The sequence below is a fragment of the Anticarsia gemmatalis genome, chromosome 11 (assembly GCF_050436995.1).
Source record: "Anticarsia gemmatalis isolate Benzon Research Colony breed Stoneville strain chromosome 11, ilAntGemm2 primary, whole genome shotgun sequence".
Taxonomy (NCBI): Eukaryota; Metazoa; Arthropoda; class Insecta; order Lepidoptera; family Erebidae; genus Anticarsia; species Anticarsia gemmatalis.
Window position 1 is genome coordinate 591,712 of NC_134755.1, and position 22,051 is coordinate 613,762.

The 22,051-nt window shown below is 34.9% G+C and overlaps 1 protein-coding gene across 7 annotated transcripts in view; it reads left to right on the forward strand.

The window, feature by feature from the left end:
• Window positions 1–22,051, forward strand: part of Cad89D (cadherin 89D) — an 87,683-nt gene that overhangs the window by 56,209 nt on the left and 9,423 nt on the right. For all 7 annotated transcript variants that reach the window (XM_076119816.1, XM_076119818.1, XM_076119819.1 and 4 more), the window contains exons 4-18: window positions 1,376–1,562; window positions 4,391–4,499; window positions 6,616–6,818; window positions 7,959–8,087; window positions 10,619–10,811; window positions 11,035–11,193; window positions 11,849–11,982; window positions 12,359–12,959; window positions 13,121–13,279; window positions 13,739–13,919; window positions 14,165–14,328; window positions 14,742–16,897; window positions 17,226–17,435; window positions 20,287–20,456; window positions 21,404–21,472. In XM_076119816.1, the coding sequence (XP_075975931.1) occupies window positions 1,376–1,562; window positions 4,391–4,499; window positions 6,616–6,818; window positions 7,959–8,087; window positions 10,619–10,811; window positions 11,035–11,193; window positions 11,849–11,982; window positions 12,359–12,959; window positions 13,121–13,279; window positions 13,739–13,919; window positions 14,165–14,328; window positions 14,742–16,897; window positions 17,226–17,435; window positions 20,287–20,456; window positions 21,404–21,472 (4,824 nt within the window). The remainder of the gene's footprint in view (window positions 1–1,375; window positions 1,563–4,390; window positions 4,500–6,615; window positions 6,819–7,958; window positions 8,088–10,618; window positions 10,812–11,034; window positions 11,194–11,848; window positions 11,983–12,358; window positions 12,960–13,120; window positions 13,280–13,738; window positions 13,920–14,164; window positions 14,329–14,741; window positions 16,898–17,225; window positions 17,436–20,286; window positions 20,457–21,403; window positions 21,473–22,051) is intronic.

A 22,051-nucleotide genomic window follows, 5' to 3' on the forward strand; every position in this document is an offset into this window, starting at 1 on the left:
ATAGTTTATTGGTAATCGGTAATTCGGTGAGTAGGTATTCAATGATAGTGTAAACCAAATAATAAATTATTATTTTGATACAAGTCTTTGTGGTTAGGTAGGTAGGTACATACCTACCTATGTCATATTTATTTTATAAGGGCCTTTACCCTTAAACATTTATACATTTATAGTATTGAGTTCTTAGTGTAGCGGCTCGTTGTATAAAACTCGTAGGAAAAAGGTTTTTAGAAAAGGTGTTTAATGTTTTGTGCTTTCAAATGCGCATTAATTATTTTCTTTTCGATCTCAAATTAACCGCCGCTTTGGACAGGGTACGACGACGTACGGGATGCAAAGAAAGGATTTTTTTACAGAAATAAGCTAGCTTGCATGCTTATGTGTTGTTAGATTGTATCTTCACATAACATAACATAGCATAGGTAGGTAGGTAGGTAGGTACCTACTAACTATTGAATAAAATTTCAAGTACAGTTTGAGATAACTTCCCACGATACATTATCTTTAAACTAACATGAATATCGATTGCATCACTAATTATAGCAAATAACATTAAAACAATGGCCGTCGCGGTTTAAGAGATACTATCTCTCATTGTCAGCTTCCGTGCCGACGTCGTGTGAGTTTCTACTAAATTCTATACTAATCATGCGAAATATTGCTATTCTCTCACTTATTATGTCATTATAACACTTTAAACTACTTACTCTAAGTTTTATTTGCCGCGGAAATGTTTTAAGCGGGCATTACCGTTTTTTATTATTTTAAAATGTGATTAATTCATGTTAATTTATCGAATCTAGGGTACCTATAATTTATAATTTCGTAATTTTTTAGACATAGAAACTAGTGACATCTAGCGGCTAAAGGTTAAAGAGCGTATGCTGTATAATCTTAGATTCGTAATATTGAGATAGTTTCATTAAAAATACAGAGATGGCACTGTTACAAATATGTTGCATTAGTTTTGCATAACGTAGAAATTAGTTTTTGACTTTAATTAAAAACTAATCTAAATTGGATTCTGACCAAAAGGTTAAATATTACGTTATAATTAATTTTCAAACTAGCTACCTAGATATTGAAGCAATTTAGAAAATGTTGTGAAAGTGGTGCAAAGTCCAAAACACAGATGTCACGTTTACCAATTTAAAAGTTGTTAAATATTTTTTTTCGAAAGAGGGGTTTCTACATGGTGAAAAAACTACCTCTTTGCTTGGTCATAGTTTTTCGTTTAAACTGAAATAACGTTTTTAAAATCCATAGTTTATTTATTAGTTGTGTCTTGGTTAGTGTGGTTGGCTGTACGAACTTTTCCACATATTTCCCGAGTATTTATAATTTTATAATTCTCAATCTTTCTTTCTTTCCACAGAAAGAACCTAAGCCTGCAACCAGTGGACCGCGAGGAAGACGCGCACCTGTTCACGTACCGGGATGTGAACCGCACACACGTGTCGGTGGTGCTGGCTCAGAGTGTTGACGAGCTCGTCGACAGTGACTCTCCGCAGAACGTTGTGAAGTTCCGACTTGGGTGCGACTTCGATTCCGGGGATGACCTTGTAAGTGAAATTTTATTAATAGTCTATATTAACGTGATTCTCTTGACTATAATTGACTATATCATGACTATAATTTGTGACGCCCAGAGCCATTTGCGCTTACCGGACGGTAAACGATATGTAGGTTAAGCAACTCTCGGCGCGGCCATTTTATAGACGGGATGAACCGCACTGAGGTATTTGAACTAGGCGGCACCGTGCTTTGGAGTTCCTTTCAGAGTCCTTAAAACAGTCGTTAAGCCATGTCAAAGGCCTTTAGGGCGGCTTGAAGAACTTTTTACTAACCATAAGGCACAAAAAACCAGTGTGGTGTGTTTGGTGATTGATATCGTACTCCTTTAAAACTGGATCATAAACAATAAAATGTCCTATTTCGAAAATACTTCCTCAAAATTGGAGTACCCAGTAACATACTTTTATTTCTTTGATACAAATACCTTTGTTTTACCCAAAAAAGAGGTTATTCCTTATATTCTTACGTAATAATATAAAGCAGAGTAGGTCAACATGTGTCTTTAGGAAATTTAATATCAACGTCGTTTGCCACACCTGTTTAAATGTCAACAGTTGACAACCCCTGATTTTGGAATAGCGTTATGTAATGTAATATTGTAAAACTGATATTAGATGTTTGTGGAAGGATTAAGTTGGGGTGCTCAACCTTTGGCATACTTTTTACTTTATATTTATTTGTTTTTATGGCGCAGTAACGTTACGAATCTATGATAATAATGTTGTATTTCAATAGTTGAATTAACAAAAGAATGTAGGCTTTTTTTTCATTAAATTGTTCGCATTCAAAGATATTAATAATTATATGTCATTGTTAAAAAACAAATCTCTGAGTTTGACCAAACTTGCTTCCTTTATTTTTTTACTTCTAAAATAAAAGTATAAGATTTCGCGACATTTACAAAATAAATTTTAATTTTTAAGTGGTTTAACAAAATAAAACCAACCATTTATCAAATTAAACAGTAATCCTTTTAAAAACTTAACTCTTCAAGGCCACCAATTAAAAGCTAACAAAACAAGCAGTCAATTTTAATGAGATATTAAGAACAAAATTATTCTCGACTTTCCTACTTTAAACCTTGCAAAGGATTTTCAAAAGATTTTGCAAGTCTTCCACAAAATATCACTTCCACTCATTCAAACGAAATTGAGCCTTATTCCTTAAGAAATAAGAGTTGTTTAGACTGTAAATAACATGTTGTAGATAGTCCACAGTATTTTCAACTCCGATAGGTCGTCCTTAACCCAGTTACAGTTAGATCAACCGTACTAATATTATGAAAGTCTGTCTGTCTGTTACATTTTGCGGTGAACTGCTTAACTGATTATGATTAAATTTTGTATGGGGATAGTGCAACACTCTGGATCGAATATAGATTACTATTTTCACCAAAAAATAGAACCAAGTGGATATAAAGCAGTACCATAGTTGCAAAAGTGTTTCTGCTTATAACATTGTCAGGGCAGGAACAGCCGATCCGATTTTGATAAAATTTTGATTTGAGTTAGTTGAAAACTCGGGGATAACCATAGAGAAAATTCCCAAAAATGTAACATAACCGAGTGGAGCTGCGTGTGCTTTTAAATTTGCTATACTTTGAAGCCCAAAGAAAGGCGTTAATTTATCCAGTGGATAAAATAAAAAAAATAAACTCACACCCCGTTTAGAATCCATCAGGGAAATGTGCGATCTAGTTGGTTTATTCTACTTTTGTTTAAAATGGAGACTAATATAACCGTTTTGTATTAGGTAGGTGTTTGAGATATTAAATTTTAATATTATTGACCATAATGGAAATGTGTCCCTAATTTATTTCCGATACATTTATTTGAAGAATTTACACGACTTCATTTTTCAGTATATTACATAGGACCTCTTCTCGCAATGTTTTTCAGAAGTAATTACGACTTTTTGTAAAATAAATTTTGAGTTACTATATTTTGACTGACGGAATAACAAGAGAGTCTGTTGTTTACCTAGAAATACTCGAATTAATCGAAAACTACGTCATTCTTTTAACATTTAAACCAATTCTTCTTCTACAGAGTTCATTGACCCGATGTATTTTTGTATTGTTGATTGTAACGTAAATGTCTCTGCCTACGTGTCGAATGGGAACATGTAGACTGCGTACGTGGGACAATACTTTTTATAGTACTTGTAGATTTAATAGGCTGGGTTTATAGACTATTAGTGGTTGCTCCTTCTTGTTTTAGTGTAGTAAATATTTTGACGACTAAGTTATTTTTAGTGAGATCTAGGTTGTTTTTCGTAATTCTTATCTTTTGTCAACATATGATTATTTTTTTCGGGTAGTTTATGTTATATATTTAGGTATGTACAGCTTCTAATTGTAGTTTACCGAATGTCTACGCGCTAAGTATATTATACTGAAGAAAGACAATTTTACCAATAGAAACTGCATACAGATCCTTCATTTGCAACCTTTTGACAATGGTCGTCACATTTTGGTTTATACATTAAAACTTAAAAAGTAGATAACATTAGGAACTTAAGAAACAAGCCCAATTAATTACTTAATCATATGTTATGTATTTTTTTAAAAGACAACTCCCGCATTAGGAATTACTCTTGTGTCGCAGGGACTTTTACAAACATGCAAACAATGGACACAAAGTACAACCAGACAGGATACAACTATTTATTTTGTGGATCGCACAAATATTTGTCCATGTGGGAATCGAACCCACGACCTCCCGACGCAATAGTATCGGCGAGGCGACCTAAACCACTGCGTCACGGCAGTTATTCTATGTCTCCTGCTGACATAAATTCTTTTCTTTTGCCACAGATATCAGCATACCTATCAGTGACGGTCTACATCGAGGATGTTAACGACAACGTGCCCAAGTTCCTCGACACGCCCTACCATGTCAACGTTGATGAACTTACTCCTACAGGTATAGTACTATTACTTATTGATAGCTTAAAATATGAATAAAGTGAGGTAGCGTTGATTAGAGATAGGGTGAAAATGAGAAAAAAGCAAACTGTACCTTTATTTTAAAAAAGAAATACCATTCAACTATTACAGATATGAGAGCTTGTCTGTTTTTAGGTTATGTTTTTACGGCTAAATAACGGAAAGGATTTAGATGAAATTTTGTTGAAGTCAAAGATCTTAGTACAAGATAAAACTGCGGCAAGGAGCTGCATAAGTCAGCTAGTATTTTAACTTATAATTAAACTCTTACTTTCTATAATACTAAGAAAATACCTTGGGTCTGTACCTGTGAAAAATATTCTTTTATTCAATACCGAGCACAAAAAACAAAATGCCTGGATAGTGGATAGTTCAAATTTCTTGTGGAAGTTTATCAATGTTCGAGGTCTCTCGAAACTTTTGCCGCAAGAAGTCAAAAATACATTGTGTAAAACTTGATCGGTGATTACTTAGTAAAAGTACAGGCTCCTGCGATTTGTGCCAGCATTTCTATTTATAAACGCCTTTGTATAATCCCTGGGGAATATGCGCGAGAAATTCTTGCAAACGCTAAGTTGGAATACCGATTAGAGCCACGTAGTATAATAAAATATTTACACTAACTGTTTCCTTCAGTATGTCTTCTGGACTTATACACTGCAGTTGGCGTTTCCGAAAGGCCGTGTTGAGTGGTGACTGTCTCCGGCCCTTAATAATTTTAAATCATAATGTTTAGTAACATATTCAATACGTCCATTGCGATTTCTTAGACGCTTTTAAAGAAACGAAGCACAATATTAATCGTGAGACAATCATATAATTTTTGAAAGATGTATCTTAATTCTTCGATTAAAGCCATTGGTCACAGAAACAGGCCAAAAAGATACAATAAAACAATATAAATGCTTCCGTAGCGTAACATGAATTCGAACTTTCGCTGTTCGTTATAAAGTTATGCTTGGTGTAAATGCTCTAATGTGTATTTGTTCTTATATTTACGCATTTCGCAATATTAATAATAAAGATCAAAAGCATTGTTGTGGTTGTAGTTTTATGAATATCATTTTGAATGTTGTAATTGATCCCTCAGACGCCAGTATTTGCCTCAAAAAATATTTAATATAGATTTTATTGGTAACTAGCAGCCCTGTGCAGCTCCATCAAATTTATATATTACATGGGTATTAACCATATGCATATGACCACATCTATCCATCTGTACAAACTTTTTTATTTATAATATTAGAATGAATTTTTAACTCCTAGAAATTCTTTTTTGATGCTGAATCTTTTGTTCAAACACTGAGGTCTAGACTTTTGACCATTTTGAGTGAAAAAATATTTTTTTCAAAGGTTAATTGGATTAATTTCCACGAACCACTTCACTACCGATTACCATTTTATTTTTAGACTACTTAGCAACTTGTAAAAAATAATATTTAATAACATTTTTAGTCGGGTTTAACGTTACATCATTTTGTTCATTATGTTGAATGAGTAAATATTCAGGATTAATAAAGCTTATTTGTTTCGTTATAAATCATTCATGGATAATTAACTTCATTTGGTGTTTATTATGGAAATATCACGAGTATTTGCTAAAACTATAATAAATGATATTGCTGTCTGCTATACAAGCAAGAATAAGCTATTAGAATAAAATCAATTAGTTCGTCTTTCTATGTCTTGTTTCAGTGTCTTCATAGCTCAAATATGTAAAGACCGACATAAAGTGCGTTTCTCGGTTAAAAGCTGATATAGCAGCTATTTAGGAGTTTGACAATCATAAGCTTATTTTTTTCACGAAAGAAGATCTTACTGTGTTTCACACATATTTGCTTTAAGTTTTTGTGCAGTCAGTCTTAAAAGTTCGTAGGATTTATTCGTATTTAAATATCAATTTAATAATTTGCTCAGCAAACTACGCAGCGATTCTTAATTTCTTGGATATTAATATACAATAGTAATTAAAAATTTACATGGCAGCAAATGCTTTTGAAAGTTTATAATATTTTTGATGCTAACTGTAAATGGTACAATTGCTTTCAAGACAATGAAACGTTGTTTATTGCAGTTTCTCATATTTGTTCCAGGCTTAACAATCTTCAAAGGGATCCGCGCGTTTGACCGCGACAAGCCCAACACGCCGAACTCGGACGTGCAGTACAGCATCATATCAGGAGACGTGGACGGCCACTTTGCTTTGGAGAGCTCGCACAAACCGGTGCTGGTGCTGAAGAAGGCACTGGACTATGATGCAGGGGATAAGGAGTTCTTGCTTGTTGTTACTGCTTCGGTGAGTAGAGAAACTGTTGTAGCTTAGAGACGAGACGCGTGATGCATATGAATGTAAGTGGGCATGTAAGTAGAAGACCAAAAAAGAAATGGATGGATTGTGTGAAAGAGGATATGAATAAAAAGGGGTGAGTTGACGGCTGAAAGGGATGAGTGGAAGAGGAAACCATGTGCCGACCCCACCTAGCGTGGGAAAATGGTATAGAACATATGTGTATGTTGCTTAGAGAACATTTTTCGTATCAGATGAGGCTGAGTAAAAAGATGGAAGCAGAATGTTTCTAATAGTATCTGTACCTGTTTTGTCAAAGATTTTTTTTTTGGTAAATTCGACCGCAACACCTGTGGGTTAAATTGGCTAGTCTTTGCTCTTAAACGAATTTCTTTATTACATCACAGTATTTTATTTAAAGCACGTTTCAAATTGTTTGCCAAAGCAATTTGCCGGTAGACTAGTGTAGCAGTTTGCACTAAACTTGTGATTACACTATCAACAAACTTTAATTACGTAATAAGCGACTAATTTGTATTGTTGTACGACCTACTCTAAAACCTAGAGTTAGGGAAAGGACGATTTAAATGCTATTTATTTACCAAAGTTCTAGATTTGAGCCTACTTTATTGGTAGCACCTAAATCAACACAAGCTGCACCAATGAAAATTGAACTGATTTCTGATGATTATTTGATTATTTTTTATTGATTTTGTTTTTTTTGTTATTGTAAATGCTTGTGCAAACTAGGCACCATGCGCGATGTACTTTTTCATCCCTCATAATTGATATTTTACAGTTATTGAATTACAATAACGTATCAAATGTAAAGCATTTTGTCAATTCTATTCATGATATCTTTGTCTGTGGAAGTAAGTTATCTGCGCAGCCTTTCTGTCTCTTATTAGTACTATTTGATCTGAAAGTATTTCTTAAAATAATACGCAAGAAGATAGTTCCAGTAATCTTCTTTAATTTACTAAATTTAATTAAACTATGGCCACAAACTCTATAACCGCAAAGACAATTTACATAAAAGTAGAAAAAATAAAAGACTACTAATAGTAACTATAGGGTTGAAAAATTGGGGGAAGCCTTTGCCACACACAGTGAAGGCAGATTTTGAAGTCTCTGTGTCTCATTTTCTAGGATCGTGGGTCCCCACCTCGCAGTTCCAACGCAACAGTCCACATCACGGTTCAAGATAATGATGACCTGCCTCCCAAGTTCACGTCTGAACTATACAAGACGCAGATACCGGAGTTCTATCCTTTACTGGTAAGTAACTTTATTATATTATTATTATTATATTGGGTATGAAATAGGCTACCAAAATAAGAAAATTTGTACAAGGATGTTTCTTTCTCGAAGAAAGCTAACGAGTTCCCAAACATTGCGCTCTTGTGCCAGATCAATAGTTCTTTGTTGGTTCGATTTCCAGAAGGAGCATCTATATGTTTATGTGATCCACAAATAATTACTACAGTCACTTCTCTTCCTGTTTTTGTGTTTTAATAGCCCTCACAAAATAAGAATAATCTTTTGAGGGTAAAAATGTTTTTATGAAACAAAAACAATTGTTTATAAAGTTTGAAGGTCGTGTGTATAAAATAATAAATCTATAATCTAGATTTTTTATGACACGCTACTTTGATATAGTTTGATCCATTTTCTCATAACTTATTCAGTCATACTAACTAAGAATACTAGAAAAAAAAACTCTTCTTGAACAACACGCTATCATAGAGTCTTTGTTCATAACGAAAAGGAAGTAAATATACCAATTTACAAAGTCATATAATATTATTACGTAAAACCTTGGCCTACAACTATTGAAAGAAATCAAAAGGGTGATACGCAAAAAATATATTTCAAAAGTAGGGTGCCCAAAGATTTTTATTAGTTTTAAGGATGTTCAGCACCGCGATACTACTACTTTCGACTATGGAAAACCGGCTAGCAATTGAAAAAAAATAATATTATAATTATGATTAGCGCCTCTAGCGGATACCAAAGGAACTATTTTTCACAGTACAATTTAAATGTCAAACTCTTGCTACTTGTCGTCGGTGTAATTAGATCGAAAGTCGGGTAAACTAGTAAAAATATCATAACCTATAATTTTCAATCGCGCTTATGACACTTTGCATTACTTATTGCATGCACAAACTCGCGAGATTTTATTTTTATTCTAATCTAAACATCTTATCTTCTATTGGGTAATTTAAACTCCTTTAAATGCATTATGAAATTCATTACGTCACGTACATTTCTTGTCTAGGGTGGCTATCACGTATCTCAGTTGACTACTATTTGAAAGCCACTATGCTGTACATTGTTTTCTGCCTTTGCTCCCTTATTATCGCAAATAACACGTTACGTCAGAGCAGCAATGCGCAATGTACTGAATAGTGACCATCAATTTGACGTACACTAGTTGTCAACTGAGATACTTGATAAGTCCGCTGATTGGTTTAAAAAGATGGTCATCCTATTGAAAGTATCGCTGCAAAACACACACACAAAAAGCCTTCGAAAACTTTGTCCAAGTTCAAGTTTTACGACTTCCGTTAGCGAAAACTAGTTTTCTATCAACAAAAGAAAACTACGTACACATGTTTCATGATCTCAGTTATAGCTGAAGTTTTTTACCTAACGTATGTACACTTTTCCATACTATATATTTTGTATGATGTCATAAGAAGACAGTTTGTTTGTTTGTAGACTAAAAATCATCGAACTCAAATAGTTCACTGGTCTGGTTGCGTAGTGAGTCAATCTTATAAAACGCATTAAATTGACCAAAATATTGAAATCTCTTACGCATACAAGGTTTTCTTTTGTTTTTCTTTATGGTTATAGCAAGTGGTAGTTATTTGAATATACATTTTTTCTAAAGTAATTCATATCCTTAAGCACTTATACTTGTACAAATGTTGTGGTTTAAAAATAATAGACTCTGAAAAGATCGAGTTCACTGTTACTAACGACAATCTAGATCTACCAGCTAGTTATCGAAACATTTTGTTTAAAAAGATCTGTGCCCCTTGTGGTTGTCTTAAGAACTAATTCCTTTGAAACCATGCTTTAAATATCAACCTCTCGACTTTTGATAGTACCGACTGTAGAACGCAACTGCTTTTAAAACCTCATACATCGATGAAAAGTTCTTTCACTCTTCGTAATATAAGCCACGTTTGACAGAAAATATACCGAAATCAAAAGGAAATCGTGACAAACAAAGTAGACAGTAGCTAGTGGTATATGAACTGTGTATACATTATCATACAGAACAGTATTATCGAATATCGATGGCGTTTCCATTTGACTCACAATGCATCGGCTTGTACTGAGGACTGATTGCTTTTTGTTCCCTCAGGCTTTCTGTGACGTGTGGGACTGTGGATGTTGTAATAGGATTGGTAGTAATGTTATTGTTTGAGTAATTACTGGAACGATAAAGCATGGATGGTATTGCCAATAGTCTACTTAAAAGTAGTTTAAATAGTAATTGGGAGGTGGATGTAAGTCCACGTCGTGCGGTTTCTGTTGAGGTTGCCATCATGTTACTTTAAAGGTGTAAGGCAAGCTATTACAATAACATTTTTCTTGGCAGAAAAGTAGGATTAGGTGTATGGTAGTCCATATAGGTAGACAAGTGTCGTATCTGTATAGCCCCTGAAGGTCAACGACGTCCAGAAAAGATTTGGTATCGTTACTACAACGAATGTTGATATGAAAAACAAATGGATGCACATGAAATGAACTTTGCCAAAATAAATTATAATAAATGGTTCTTTAATTTTCAGGGTAAAAGAATCCACAAGGAGCTTCTCTTCCCGGAGCCCATCAAGGCTTTCGACCAGGATCTTGGAGTGAATGCTCTGCTGAGATACGAGCTAGTGGCCGGCAATGAGAGGAAGCTGTTCTCTTTGGACTCGAGGAATGGAACTCTTTATCTGGAGAAGGAGGTTGATTTGGATGCTGAAGGTAGTTTATCAGGTAAGATAGAATATTTATTGTTTCATTAGTCTCCCTCCATTTGCTGGACAAACTGGGGTATTTTTTTTTTAAGTATCATTATCTTTAGTGTCTCAGTTATCATTGATGTCTCAGAGGTTAAAAGGTTCTCCTTTTGAGATCTAGAGACGGCATTCTCGTCTCAAACTGTAAAGAAAATGTTCTATAAGTATATTATTTTAAAGACATGTTACATTGTTTTAAGGAAACACCTTCGTGCTGCAAGTTCAAGCGTCTCAGGGAGACAATCCGCTGAAGACAGCTCAAGCGAGAGTTGAAATAGAACTGCTCGACTTGAACGACAACTTACCTGAATTCGAAGTAGACTTCTACAATATCAGTATTGTGGAGAACCTGCCAAATGGTACGTTATACATAAATCTTAAAATTTCTACTAACTGCCTTTGTTACTGCTGATAAAAATAAATAAATTTAACCCATTAATGTCCCACTGCTGGGCAAGGGTCTCCTCCCGTAATGAGGGAGGGGTTAGGCCTTGAGTCCACCACGCTGGCCAAGTGCGGGTTGGGGACTTTGCATGCCCGCAATAAATGTATTAAACAAATTTTTAGGCATGCAAGGTTTCCTCACGATGTTTTCCTTCACCGTTGGAGCATGTGATAATTATTTCTAATACACACATAACTTCGAAAAGTTATTGGTGTGTTGCCTCGGGTTCGAACCTGCGACCACTTGCGTGGGAGGTACCAACTTATACCACTCGGCTATCACCGCTATTGTTACTGCTGATAATACATTTAAATTTTTAGGCCTTTTTGAGTCAATCAAATTTTTAATTTTGAAGTAAACTCAGTATTAAATAAATTATGGTCCGCCATATTACTAACCCACTACTTGCTACTGTAAAAAACCATCAGAAGTTTGGAGAACAAAATGTCTCTTTATCGATCTGAGGCTAAAACTTCACTGCATCATCGACTTCAAGACGAGAATTCGAAAACACTCAGAAAATGCAGCGTTCATTTTTAAAAGAGATTTATCATTTTCCTATTTTGTAGGTTTCAGTGTATTACAAGTAATGGCAACGGACAAAGATCAGGGAGACAATGGCGAGTTCACCTACCAGTTGAATGACCCTGAAGGAGCCTTCGTCATCGATCCCAGGACTGGCTGGCTTACTGTTAGGAATCAGGCAAGTGACGATGACAGTTCGTTAGTATTTTACTGCTAAGTGTAGACTTTAAAAATTAATGATTTTGAATTTCACTCTCACATTTCGGTTGACAAGAACTGGCTTATATTTAATTGTTTGGCTAAAACTTTAGCTGGCTTTGATAAGCCGACATTTCGCTGCTTAAAGTATTAATTCGAATCGTACATAGAAAAAACCATCTGATGTAAAAATAAAATTCTAGACTTCTAGCATTTTACTTATTTATCGATCACGCACAAAACAGTATTAAGCTATAATAAACCGAATCTAATGCGTGTTCGTGAACCAAAGCATCTTAAATAATTGATAGCACTCTTCATATACAATATTAAACCTAACATTATTTATTCCACAGACGGTCTTAGACAGAGAGCAACACGCGTCTTTAAAAATGAAAGTATACGCGAAAGAAAAAAACCCAAGCGTAGTTGGAACGTTCTTGGATAAAAACAGACTTTCAAAATGGCGAAGGAATCCTACGACTCCTAGAGTACCTTCTCCTAAAGACAGAACAACTTATGTATTCCCAGATAAATTAGGCACTAAAAGTGAAAATATTGAATACGTTGATGACCAGCTAATGTCTTTTGTAACTGTCGAAGTGACACTATTAGACGCGAACGATAACAACCCGGTATTCGTTCCGAGTAATTTGTACGAATTTACAATCAAATCCAATGCAAAAGTTGGTACTTTTATTGGGAAAGTGAAGGCTGTAGATCCAGATTTGGGAAGGAATGGAATCGTTCTTTTTGATTTGCAAAGGACTAGTAATCTGACGATCACTTCGCCTTTCCAAGTTGATGCTAAGACTGGGGCTGTGAGTGTTGCTGAATCACCTATTGTAGAAGGGAGACATGCTTTGTTCATTGAAGCTTCAGATCAACCAGCGAATCCTAGTGAAAGGAGATATTCTTTAGCTGTTGTTACTGTTGACGTCACTAGAGCCACAAAAGGTAACAACCAACTCATTTCGAAATATACTAAAGAAGACCCTATTGTTATGGAAATAAAACTCAGTTTTATTTTTCTGTTTTACAACCAACTCATTTCTAATGATATTATAGTGGACCCTATTTTTATGTACCTAAAGTACATTTTTATATTTCTGTTTCAGGTTCCAAAGCAGACAAGCCAGGTTTCATAGGAGCTCCTTACGAATTCTGGGTTGGATCAAATGTTGGTATTGGAACTAGTGTTGGACAGATCCGTATCAATGATGCTATGGAAAAGAATGATGTTTCGTATGATTTGTTGCATAGTTATGAAGATGGAGGTAAGAAAAATCTTTTTATGACTGTCAATTATTATCATTAGGAACTTTTTCTTCTTATTGTAAGGGTTGGTGGTCAACTTAGTGTCAAAGTTGTTCAAGCCGCCCGAAGGCCTTTCACGTGGCTTAACGACTGTTATATTATAGGTAAACGATCTGTGGGCTAAGCAACCTTTGGCTCGGTATCTGAGCTGGGCATTGCCGTGCTTCATAGGGCTTGTAAAATGTCGGTCCCGGTTATTGTCTACTAAGATACCAGTTGTTCAGCCATGTCAAAGGCCTCTCGGGCGGCTTAAACAACTTTGACACTTCCCTGGAGCGGGACATGCAGTAATGCATTTTCCTGACGAAAAAAAAAAAAAAAAAAAGGTTGACCACAGCTAACCATGCGATAAACAACAAACATATAACAAAGCAATTGTCCCATTCTGCTATATAAAAGTTTATGCTTCTTATTTGCAGTACCCTTCGCCGTGGAAGAGCGTTCCGGAGTAATAACAGTGATAGACGAACTGACCAAGTACAACCGGCCTATGTATGACTTCGAAGCTGTGGCTATGCAAGAGAATGCTAATCTGACTATCACTACAAACGCTACGGTTCATATTGTAGATGTGAATGATGAAAGAGGAGTGTTGTTGAAGTAAGATTTTTTCCTTTGTTTCCAATAATTCTACTTAATTGACTGTCTCCGTGGCGCAATGGTAAAGGTCGCCGTGCCATTGCGTCGAGAGGTCGTGGGCTCGATTCCCACAAGGAGCAATTATTTATGTGATCCACAAGTAATTGTTTCGGGTCTCGTTTCATTTTGTATGTTTGTAAAATTCCCCGCGACACTTGAAAATAAACTTTGATCGACCGAAGATTTCATATATGATGTTTTTTCAGGGGTGCCCATTCGCCACTAGTCTTCAACGTGAAAGAAAACGTGGCAGGTGCAACAATAGGACAAATATTCCATGTCAACATGAGCTCGCTACCTATCAATAGTACTGGAAACATAAGGTTCATAATCGCTAATCAACAGGACGTTACAGATGACATTGCTATAGGTAAGCTACTAATTTCTTTTGCTCCGATTAAGACCTTTGAATATGTCCTTGGCGAGGTACCTACATACGTACCATCCCACCATGAGGTACTACATATATACTATTTATATTATTATGTATGCCTGTTTTCCCCAAAGGTGCAGGCAGAGGTGTTCTAAATCAGTTGCATTTTTTGCCATTAATGAAATTAGTCCCATGATGTAAGGCGAGCCTATTGCCGTATACCAGGCATGTTACAAAACTCCTAGTTACGGTTTGGGAAATATTCTAATCTTATTTAAAAATATCAATGGTATTGTCCGGCTCGGGAATCGAAGTCGACACTTATAGACCCGGCAGTCATATACACTACCGCTCTTGCCACAAAAGCAGTCAAGTCAAGTATATGATTTAAATGAGATTTTCTTTTACAGGACAAGACGGTACAATCTACGCCAAAGAACCTTTGGACAGAGAAAAACGTGACACTTACAGAATGACAGTCATCGCTGAATTTACCAAAGGAATGATATCCGGAGCTGGTATCTACCAAGTCACTATCAACGTAGATGATGATAATGACAATCCCCCGATATTTGAACAACCTATGTACGAAGGTTTTATCACTGAGAATGCTGCGAAGGATACAGAAGTTAAGATGACAAATAAGATTATAGCTAAAGATGCTGACTTAGGTCCTAACGCTGTGTTCACGTATACATTGTTTGGCGATGGAAGAGATATGTTCCATGTTCATGAAAGTACTGGAGTCGTCACGTTTATAGGAAATAAATTAGACAGAGAGGAAAAAAGCTCTTATATTTTAAAAATTGTAGCCAGGGATAGAGGTGGTCTTAGTTCCGAAGCTAAACTAACAATAACGGTACTAGATGAAAATGATAATCTACCAAAATTCAGTCAAGTAATAATACCTTTTGGTGAAAATGTTGAATTAATTGAAGCAGATGAAAAGTCTACAGTCAGGATTTATAGAGAAAAGAAAAGTAATACTACAGCTGGTTTAACTAATGTTGAAGTGAAACCGAAGAACAAGTTCGCTTCAAGTGTAGAGTCGTCGGGTCCGCTGTTTTTGGTACCAGAGAACGTTGCTATAGGATCAACTATATTAAAACTAAACGCTATGGACATGGACAGTGGTATCAATGGACAAGTAAGATACGAATTTATTTCGGAAGTTTTTATTCCACCGAACTCAATGTCTCCTAAAAATATGCAATTGAAAAGGTATTTCGTTATCAATGAAAGACACGGCCATATTATTGTAGCGAGAACATTGCCTCCGGAATCAGAATTTAGACTGAATATAACAGCTTTAGATGGAGGTGAACTAAGTGATCATATTTCTATTAGATTGTTTATTAAAGATATCAACGATCACTTCCCAATGTTCAAGAAATCTTGGTACAGTTTCAATGTTGAAGAAGCGCAATATTCCCGAAGAGTGCTCGGTAAAGTTGATGCAACTGATGCTGATTTTGGACAAAACGCAAATCTGACTTACTTCATACAACCTACAAATAAGGATCTACCTTTTGAAATATCGCCTTTGACTGGAGTGTTTAGTGTTAATGGTGAATTGGATAGAGAGAAAGAAGATAAGTATATTCTTACTGTAATAGCTCAAGATAACGGACATGACAAGAAACTCTCATCTTCAGTTAGTGTTGAAGTACAAGTACTAGATGTCAATGATAATGCACCGAAATTCTTTGCGTATGATGAAATAATGGAATGGAAACATCCAGAAGCAGATGAAATATCAAACCACAATTTCGAATCAGTCATGATGATGCCTATATACAAAGCTACGATTGAAGAAAATGCTCCCATTGGAACAATTGTAACTAAAATCTATGCCAACGATTCTGATTTTATTGGGAATGGTAACGGACTTATTTTGTACAGTCTACCACAGAAAAAGAATCAATTGAATCTGTTTGCGATAGATTCAAAGGAAGGTATTATAACCACTACTGGTAGGTTAGATTATGAAAGTCAAACTGTTCATAATGTGACGATTGTAGCTTCTGATTTAGGCTCCCCAAGTTTAAGTTCAACAGCCATTTTGATGCTTACTGTGACTGATGTTCCTGATGACGTAGAGGTTTCAGACAAACCAGTATTTATTTCAAGGTATTACGAACTAGAAATTGAAGAAAACGTACACACGCCTGTTGAACTAGTAACACTTAATTTGACAGAACATTATGAGAATTTCAAAATGAAATATTTCATTCTGAATGAGAACGATTCGGATGTGAAGAAAACTTTTGTAATTGATCCGAGGAATGGTACTTTGTACTTAGTTAGGAGTCCTGATAGAGAGGTTAAGGATGTTTATGAGATTATCGTGAGAGCAGAAAGACAGAAGATTAGTAGAGAACTACCGCATATGATTTATCCTGTCGCCGATGATGTTATGGAAGGCTTAACTAAATTTGATGTTAAAGTCATTGTTAGGATAAAGGATGTGAATGACAACGCTCCTAAGTTTACGAATGGTGGAAGACCTTTGGTCACTGCTATACCTACTACGGCACCGTTTGGATATCAAGTTATACAGTTGAAGGTAATTATTGCTTTAAACCTCCATAATTAGTTAATTCGCCAGTATCTACGCCTTTTTACCTCTCTCTATTGAAAAAAAAAGTTACGTTTTGAATCTATATCAGAGTTGCTTCTGAGCGTCAAAAAATTTTTTATGCTGGAGAAACAAAAGAAACAATATAAATAATATAGATAAGTCAAAATACTGACATTTTTAACTCCAGAATAACTTTATAACGACATAAACCAACCCTACAAAACATCAAAAATACCCAAGGAAATAAAACAAGGAACTTGAAAATTAATCGTCCCCTAAAATTGTAATTAATAAACACCATAAATTCCCTCAGGCGACGGACGTAGACGTGGGGATCAACGCGGACATCCGTTACCAGATCATCAACGAGCAGGCTCCGCGGTTCGCCATCGACCCGCTGTCGGGGCGGGTCCGTGTCGTGGCCGCGCTCACCAGAGACGCGGGGAGAGTGTTCGGCTTCGATGTCAAAGCTACTGATAAGAGAGGCGCTGATGACGGGAAATCTGCTATTGCTAATGTTTTTGTAAGTCATTTCTTTTATTATAAATGTAAGATTGTAAGTGTGTGAGTAATTCACTTAGGCACTTTAGGCATGCAAGGTTTGTTCACGATGTTCTCCTTCACCGTTAGAGCAAGTGATAATGATTTCTAATACACACATAACTTCGAAAAGTCATCGGTGTGTTGCCTCGGGTTCGAACCTGCAATCACTTCTGTGGGAGGTGCCAACTTAAACCACTCGGCTATCACTTTTATACCAAAAGGACTTTATTATCATGTCAAAATAAATAAAATTTGACATGCTGACAGATAACGCTTTTTAACACAATGTATGGCTAAGTTTGTATGTTAAATGATAACTTAAGTAATGGATTAGGAAATGTTAAGGCCGTGGGTTATAAGATACAATTCGTCGTATTTCGAAACAAAATTATTGATTGGTTTAAATTGAATAACTCATGCTAAACGTATTTTAAAAAGATTAAATTATTTCCCTCCGTAAAATATTTTAGACATTTACTTTACTCACTATTAACTCATGACGTTATACGTGCCCTGCAATATACCTTCGAAATGGATTTTATCTCAAACATATTTTAGAAAGAACTTTCAGTAATTCTTTCTTAAAACTTTTACAATTTCATGTTAAAAGCCGGACAATATATTGATACCTATAAAATACGGGATTATATTAAGGAAATTTTCATGAGTTAGTCCCGAACAATTTGAAGCGTTGCCAGCATTTTCGATATTGCTACGTTTCTGAGAATGGGAAATGCTGTTTAGAAATACATGTTTGTCATATAAAACTTTTTGTTCATGTTTACTTGTAATAAGTACTTTGTATGGACTTTGAGTAAAAATGATGCCATCAAAAACATTCTGTAAAAACCTCAAGTCTCGCCGTAAAAAGTTGTGAGATCTATATAATACCAAGTCGATTAATCTATTTAGTCCCTACTTAAAGGACCTTCTGTCTTAAGTTATTACGTATGTTATTATCATGCCAATTTAAAAAAAATACCTCTAAAACAAATAGACCGACCTGGCCATCGCATGATTTGATTATTAGTATGTATCACACTACACAGCACGACGAGAAGTTAATGCTCCTGAAATGTTAATGGCGAATTTGTGTTTTCTTGCGATGACCAAGTCGATCTATTTGTTTTAAAGGCATTTTTTTTTTAAATTGGCATGATAATAACATACGTAATAACTTAAGACAGAAGGTCCTTTAAGTAGAGACTAAATAGATTAATCGACTTGGTATTATATAGATCTCACAACTTTTTACGGCGAGACTTGAGGTTTTTACAGAATGTTTTTGATGGCATCTCACTTCTTTTTGTAGAGCGAATAGAGCAAACATAAGTCCAATTTGTATGGAAAGCCGTATTTTTTTCATAATTCAACATATTTTCCTATGGGAATGTTGTTCAGTTTCATGGGCTAAACACCCTTACCCGCCCTATACCCCCTCCCGTTATGTCTCATATAGTAGATACATATTTACACCTATTTATTTTATTTTCTACAGAAATAATAATTTAATTCATTAACTGCAAATATAACCTTGTAATCTTATACATTTATATGGGATTACAAAGTTATTGTTGCAGTTAGTGTATTTAGAAAACTTGACCGAAATTAGAAAATATTGAATTTTTCCCATGATTAAGACACTAAACCCTATTTGTATTCTAAATTTTAAGCTTCTAAGTCTGCTAGAAGTACCTTAGACTTTTGATGATCGGTGAGTCAGTGAGTCAGTGAATCAGTGAGTGACAAAATTCAAAATTTTAACAAGTTGTCATTCTTAAACTACTGGTTCAAATTGACTGAAATTTTAAATATACCGTGTTAATACAATGACTGATTAGTTGCTGAAAATCCAGGCTTCTTGTTTTATCCACTACGAAATTATAGGGGTGTCAAAAATAGCCCGAATTGCTTCGAGAAAAGGATGTTACGGCCACGCCGCTGTTTTTTTGGTCGACTTGCGGGGGCACTTCCGTGCCCCCAGATATCTCAATTTATACTATCTATACTAATATTATAAAGCTGAAGAGTTTGTTTGTTTGTTTGTTTGAACGCGCTAATCTCAGGAACTGCTGGTCCGATTTGAAAAATTCTTTCAGTGTTAGATAGCCTATTCATTGAGAAGGGGTATAAGCTATAGATCATCACGCTACGACCAATAGGAACTGAGCACCAGTAAAAAATGTAACAAAAACGGGGAAAAAATTCACCCAATCTCTGTTATGTGACGCAAGTGAAGTTGCGCCGGTCAGCTAGATACTAATACACGTGTACCATAATTTTCACACATCTATACCAGTATAGAGTAGTATCTATATGAATACATAGTCTGTCTGTTACTCTATCACGGCTTAACTAAATTAAGGCTACATTTAGCATGGATATTCTATTTGTTTAGCTACACGGCAATCCTGGCTTTATGCCTAATTACGCCAACAAAACATTATTAAGTAAAATATATCAATCTATGTATATTTAAAAGTCTTATCCTCTTATTCATAAACACACTATAAACCTATTTTAGTTAAAACACTACTAAAATATGTTTTCTCTTTTTAATTTCGCTAAGAAGCGTAAGAAACAAAGCACTTTTTAAGTCTTTCATAACTTCATATATATTTTTATGATAATATTTCAACTGCTGAGCATGTTGTATCAAAAGTCTAGTCATGGTTATATACGTGAAGATCCGATAAAAAATATCATTTTTTAATAAGCTATATTAATTTTATTTTCGAATATTGGCAACATTAGGTTTATATGTATTTTAAAAAATGCAATGATTTTCGCACACATAAACAACAAATAAAATGTATCTGTTTTCTATAAAGGTATACGTGTTAGACGAGAACAAGCAACTGGTGCTGACAGTGGGAGCCAAGCCTATGGAGGTGGAGAAACAACTGGACAACATCACCAGGTCGCTCACCAGCATGACTGGCTTTGACATCAGAGTGAGGAGGCTGGAGGCTAACATGAAGGCTTCTATGGATGGACTAGCGTAAGTTGGTTTGACGTACAACGCTAGAAGAACTATGCTGTTATAAGATTTTGCATTCAATTGACAATGATATTCCTCACGATGGGAATATGTTTTGAATTTTTCAGTACTATTCCTTTTTTAGCAATCATTATCGTCACACTGTGAGTCAAGGGTTGTCTCTCGGAACGAGGGAAGAACCAAATCTTAAATCTTTTATCTTGTTTATGACTGGAGGTTTCCCACATTTTCAATTACTTTTAGGCATGCAAGGTTTTATCGCAATGTTTTTTTAATTGTTATACTCGTAATTAAACTTGTAATTAATAATAATTAGTTATATCATTCGAATATCAATAAATTAGTTAGTTATTTTTACAGTAAACTAAAAAGAAATCGAAATAAACACGCCTTTTGAGGTCCAAATACCACCCTTTCAAAGACCTTTATTAAAACAATAATCATTAAAACACGACCTAATTTCTTACTCTCTAGAACTGTTTTAAACGTTAAACAAATTGAAGAGGATTACTTAACTTCTAGTAATTAATGTTTGTAGAAGTTTCTCCATTAGGGATTTTTCTCGGAAGTCTTGATTAATACCAATTACTAGTGCTCTCATTATTGGAAGGAGTAAAACTTGCTTTTTAACATAAGTTCATTATTATTTTAACTCCCTTAGATATAACCTTTTAAAAGGTTATATTTATGCGCTTAACCTTTCATAATGTTGAAGTTAAGTTTTTTATCCCTGAGGCGATCATACGGACACGATGTATTTTTTTCTTTTTGATATTATGAAAATTTTTCTATGAAGCTGACATGGCAACGTGGTTCTAGGGTAGAGGTCTTCAAATTTAAATTTAAAATATTTTCGATTTTGTTAACTTTGTACAAAGTATTTGAAAGCCATATCTTGTATTGTGTTTTTGAAAATGTATAAAAAAATGTGTTTTGTTTGTTTTCAGAACCGACATGTATATTTACGGAGTGGACCCGTTATCAAATGCTATTATCGACATGGAAGTATTGCATAAGTAAGTGCTTTAAGATTATTATCCCAAACTATCGTAGCTTAAACACAATATGTTATGCCATCAAAAACATCCTGTAAAAAACCTCAAGTCTCGCAGCGTAAAAAGTGGTGAGATCTATGTAATACCAAGTCGATTAATCTGTTTAGTCTCTACTGAAAGGACCTTCTGTCTTAAGTTATTACATAAGTTATTATCATGCCAATATTAAAAATATTTCACGTTTAAAACAAATAAATCGACCTGGCCATCGCATGATTTGATTATTAGTATGTACCACACTGCACAGCACGACGGGCCAGCAACCGAATTCCTCACTAGGGTCCTTCCAAATATAATGATTGAGATGAGTATCTTAAAGAAATTAATGGTCCTGAAATTTTAATGGCGAATTTGTGTTTTCATGCGATGACCAAGTCGATTTATTTGTTTTAAACGTGAAATATTTTTAATATTGGCATGATAATAACTTATGTAATAACTTAAGACAGAAGGTCCTTTCAGTAGAGACTAAACAGATTAATCGACTTGGTATTACATAGATCTCACCACTTTTTACGCTGCGAGACTTGAGGTTTTTTA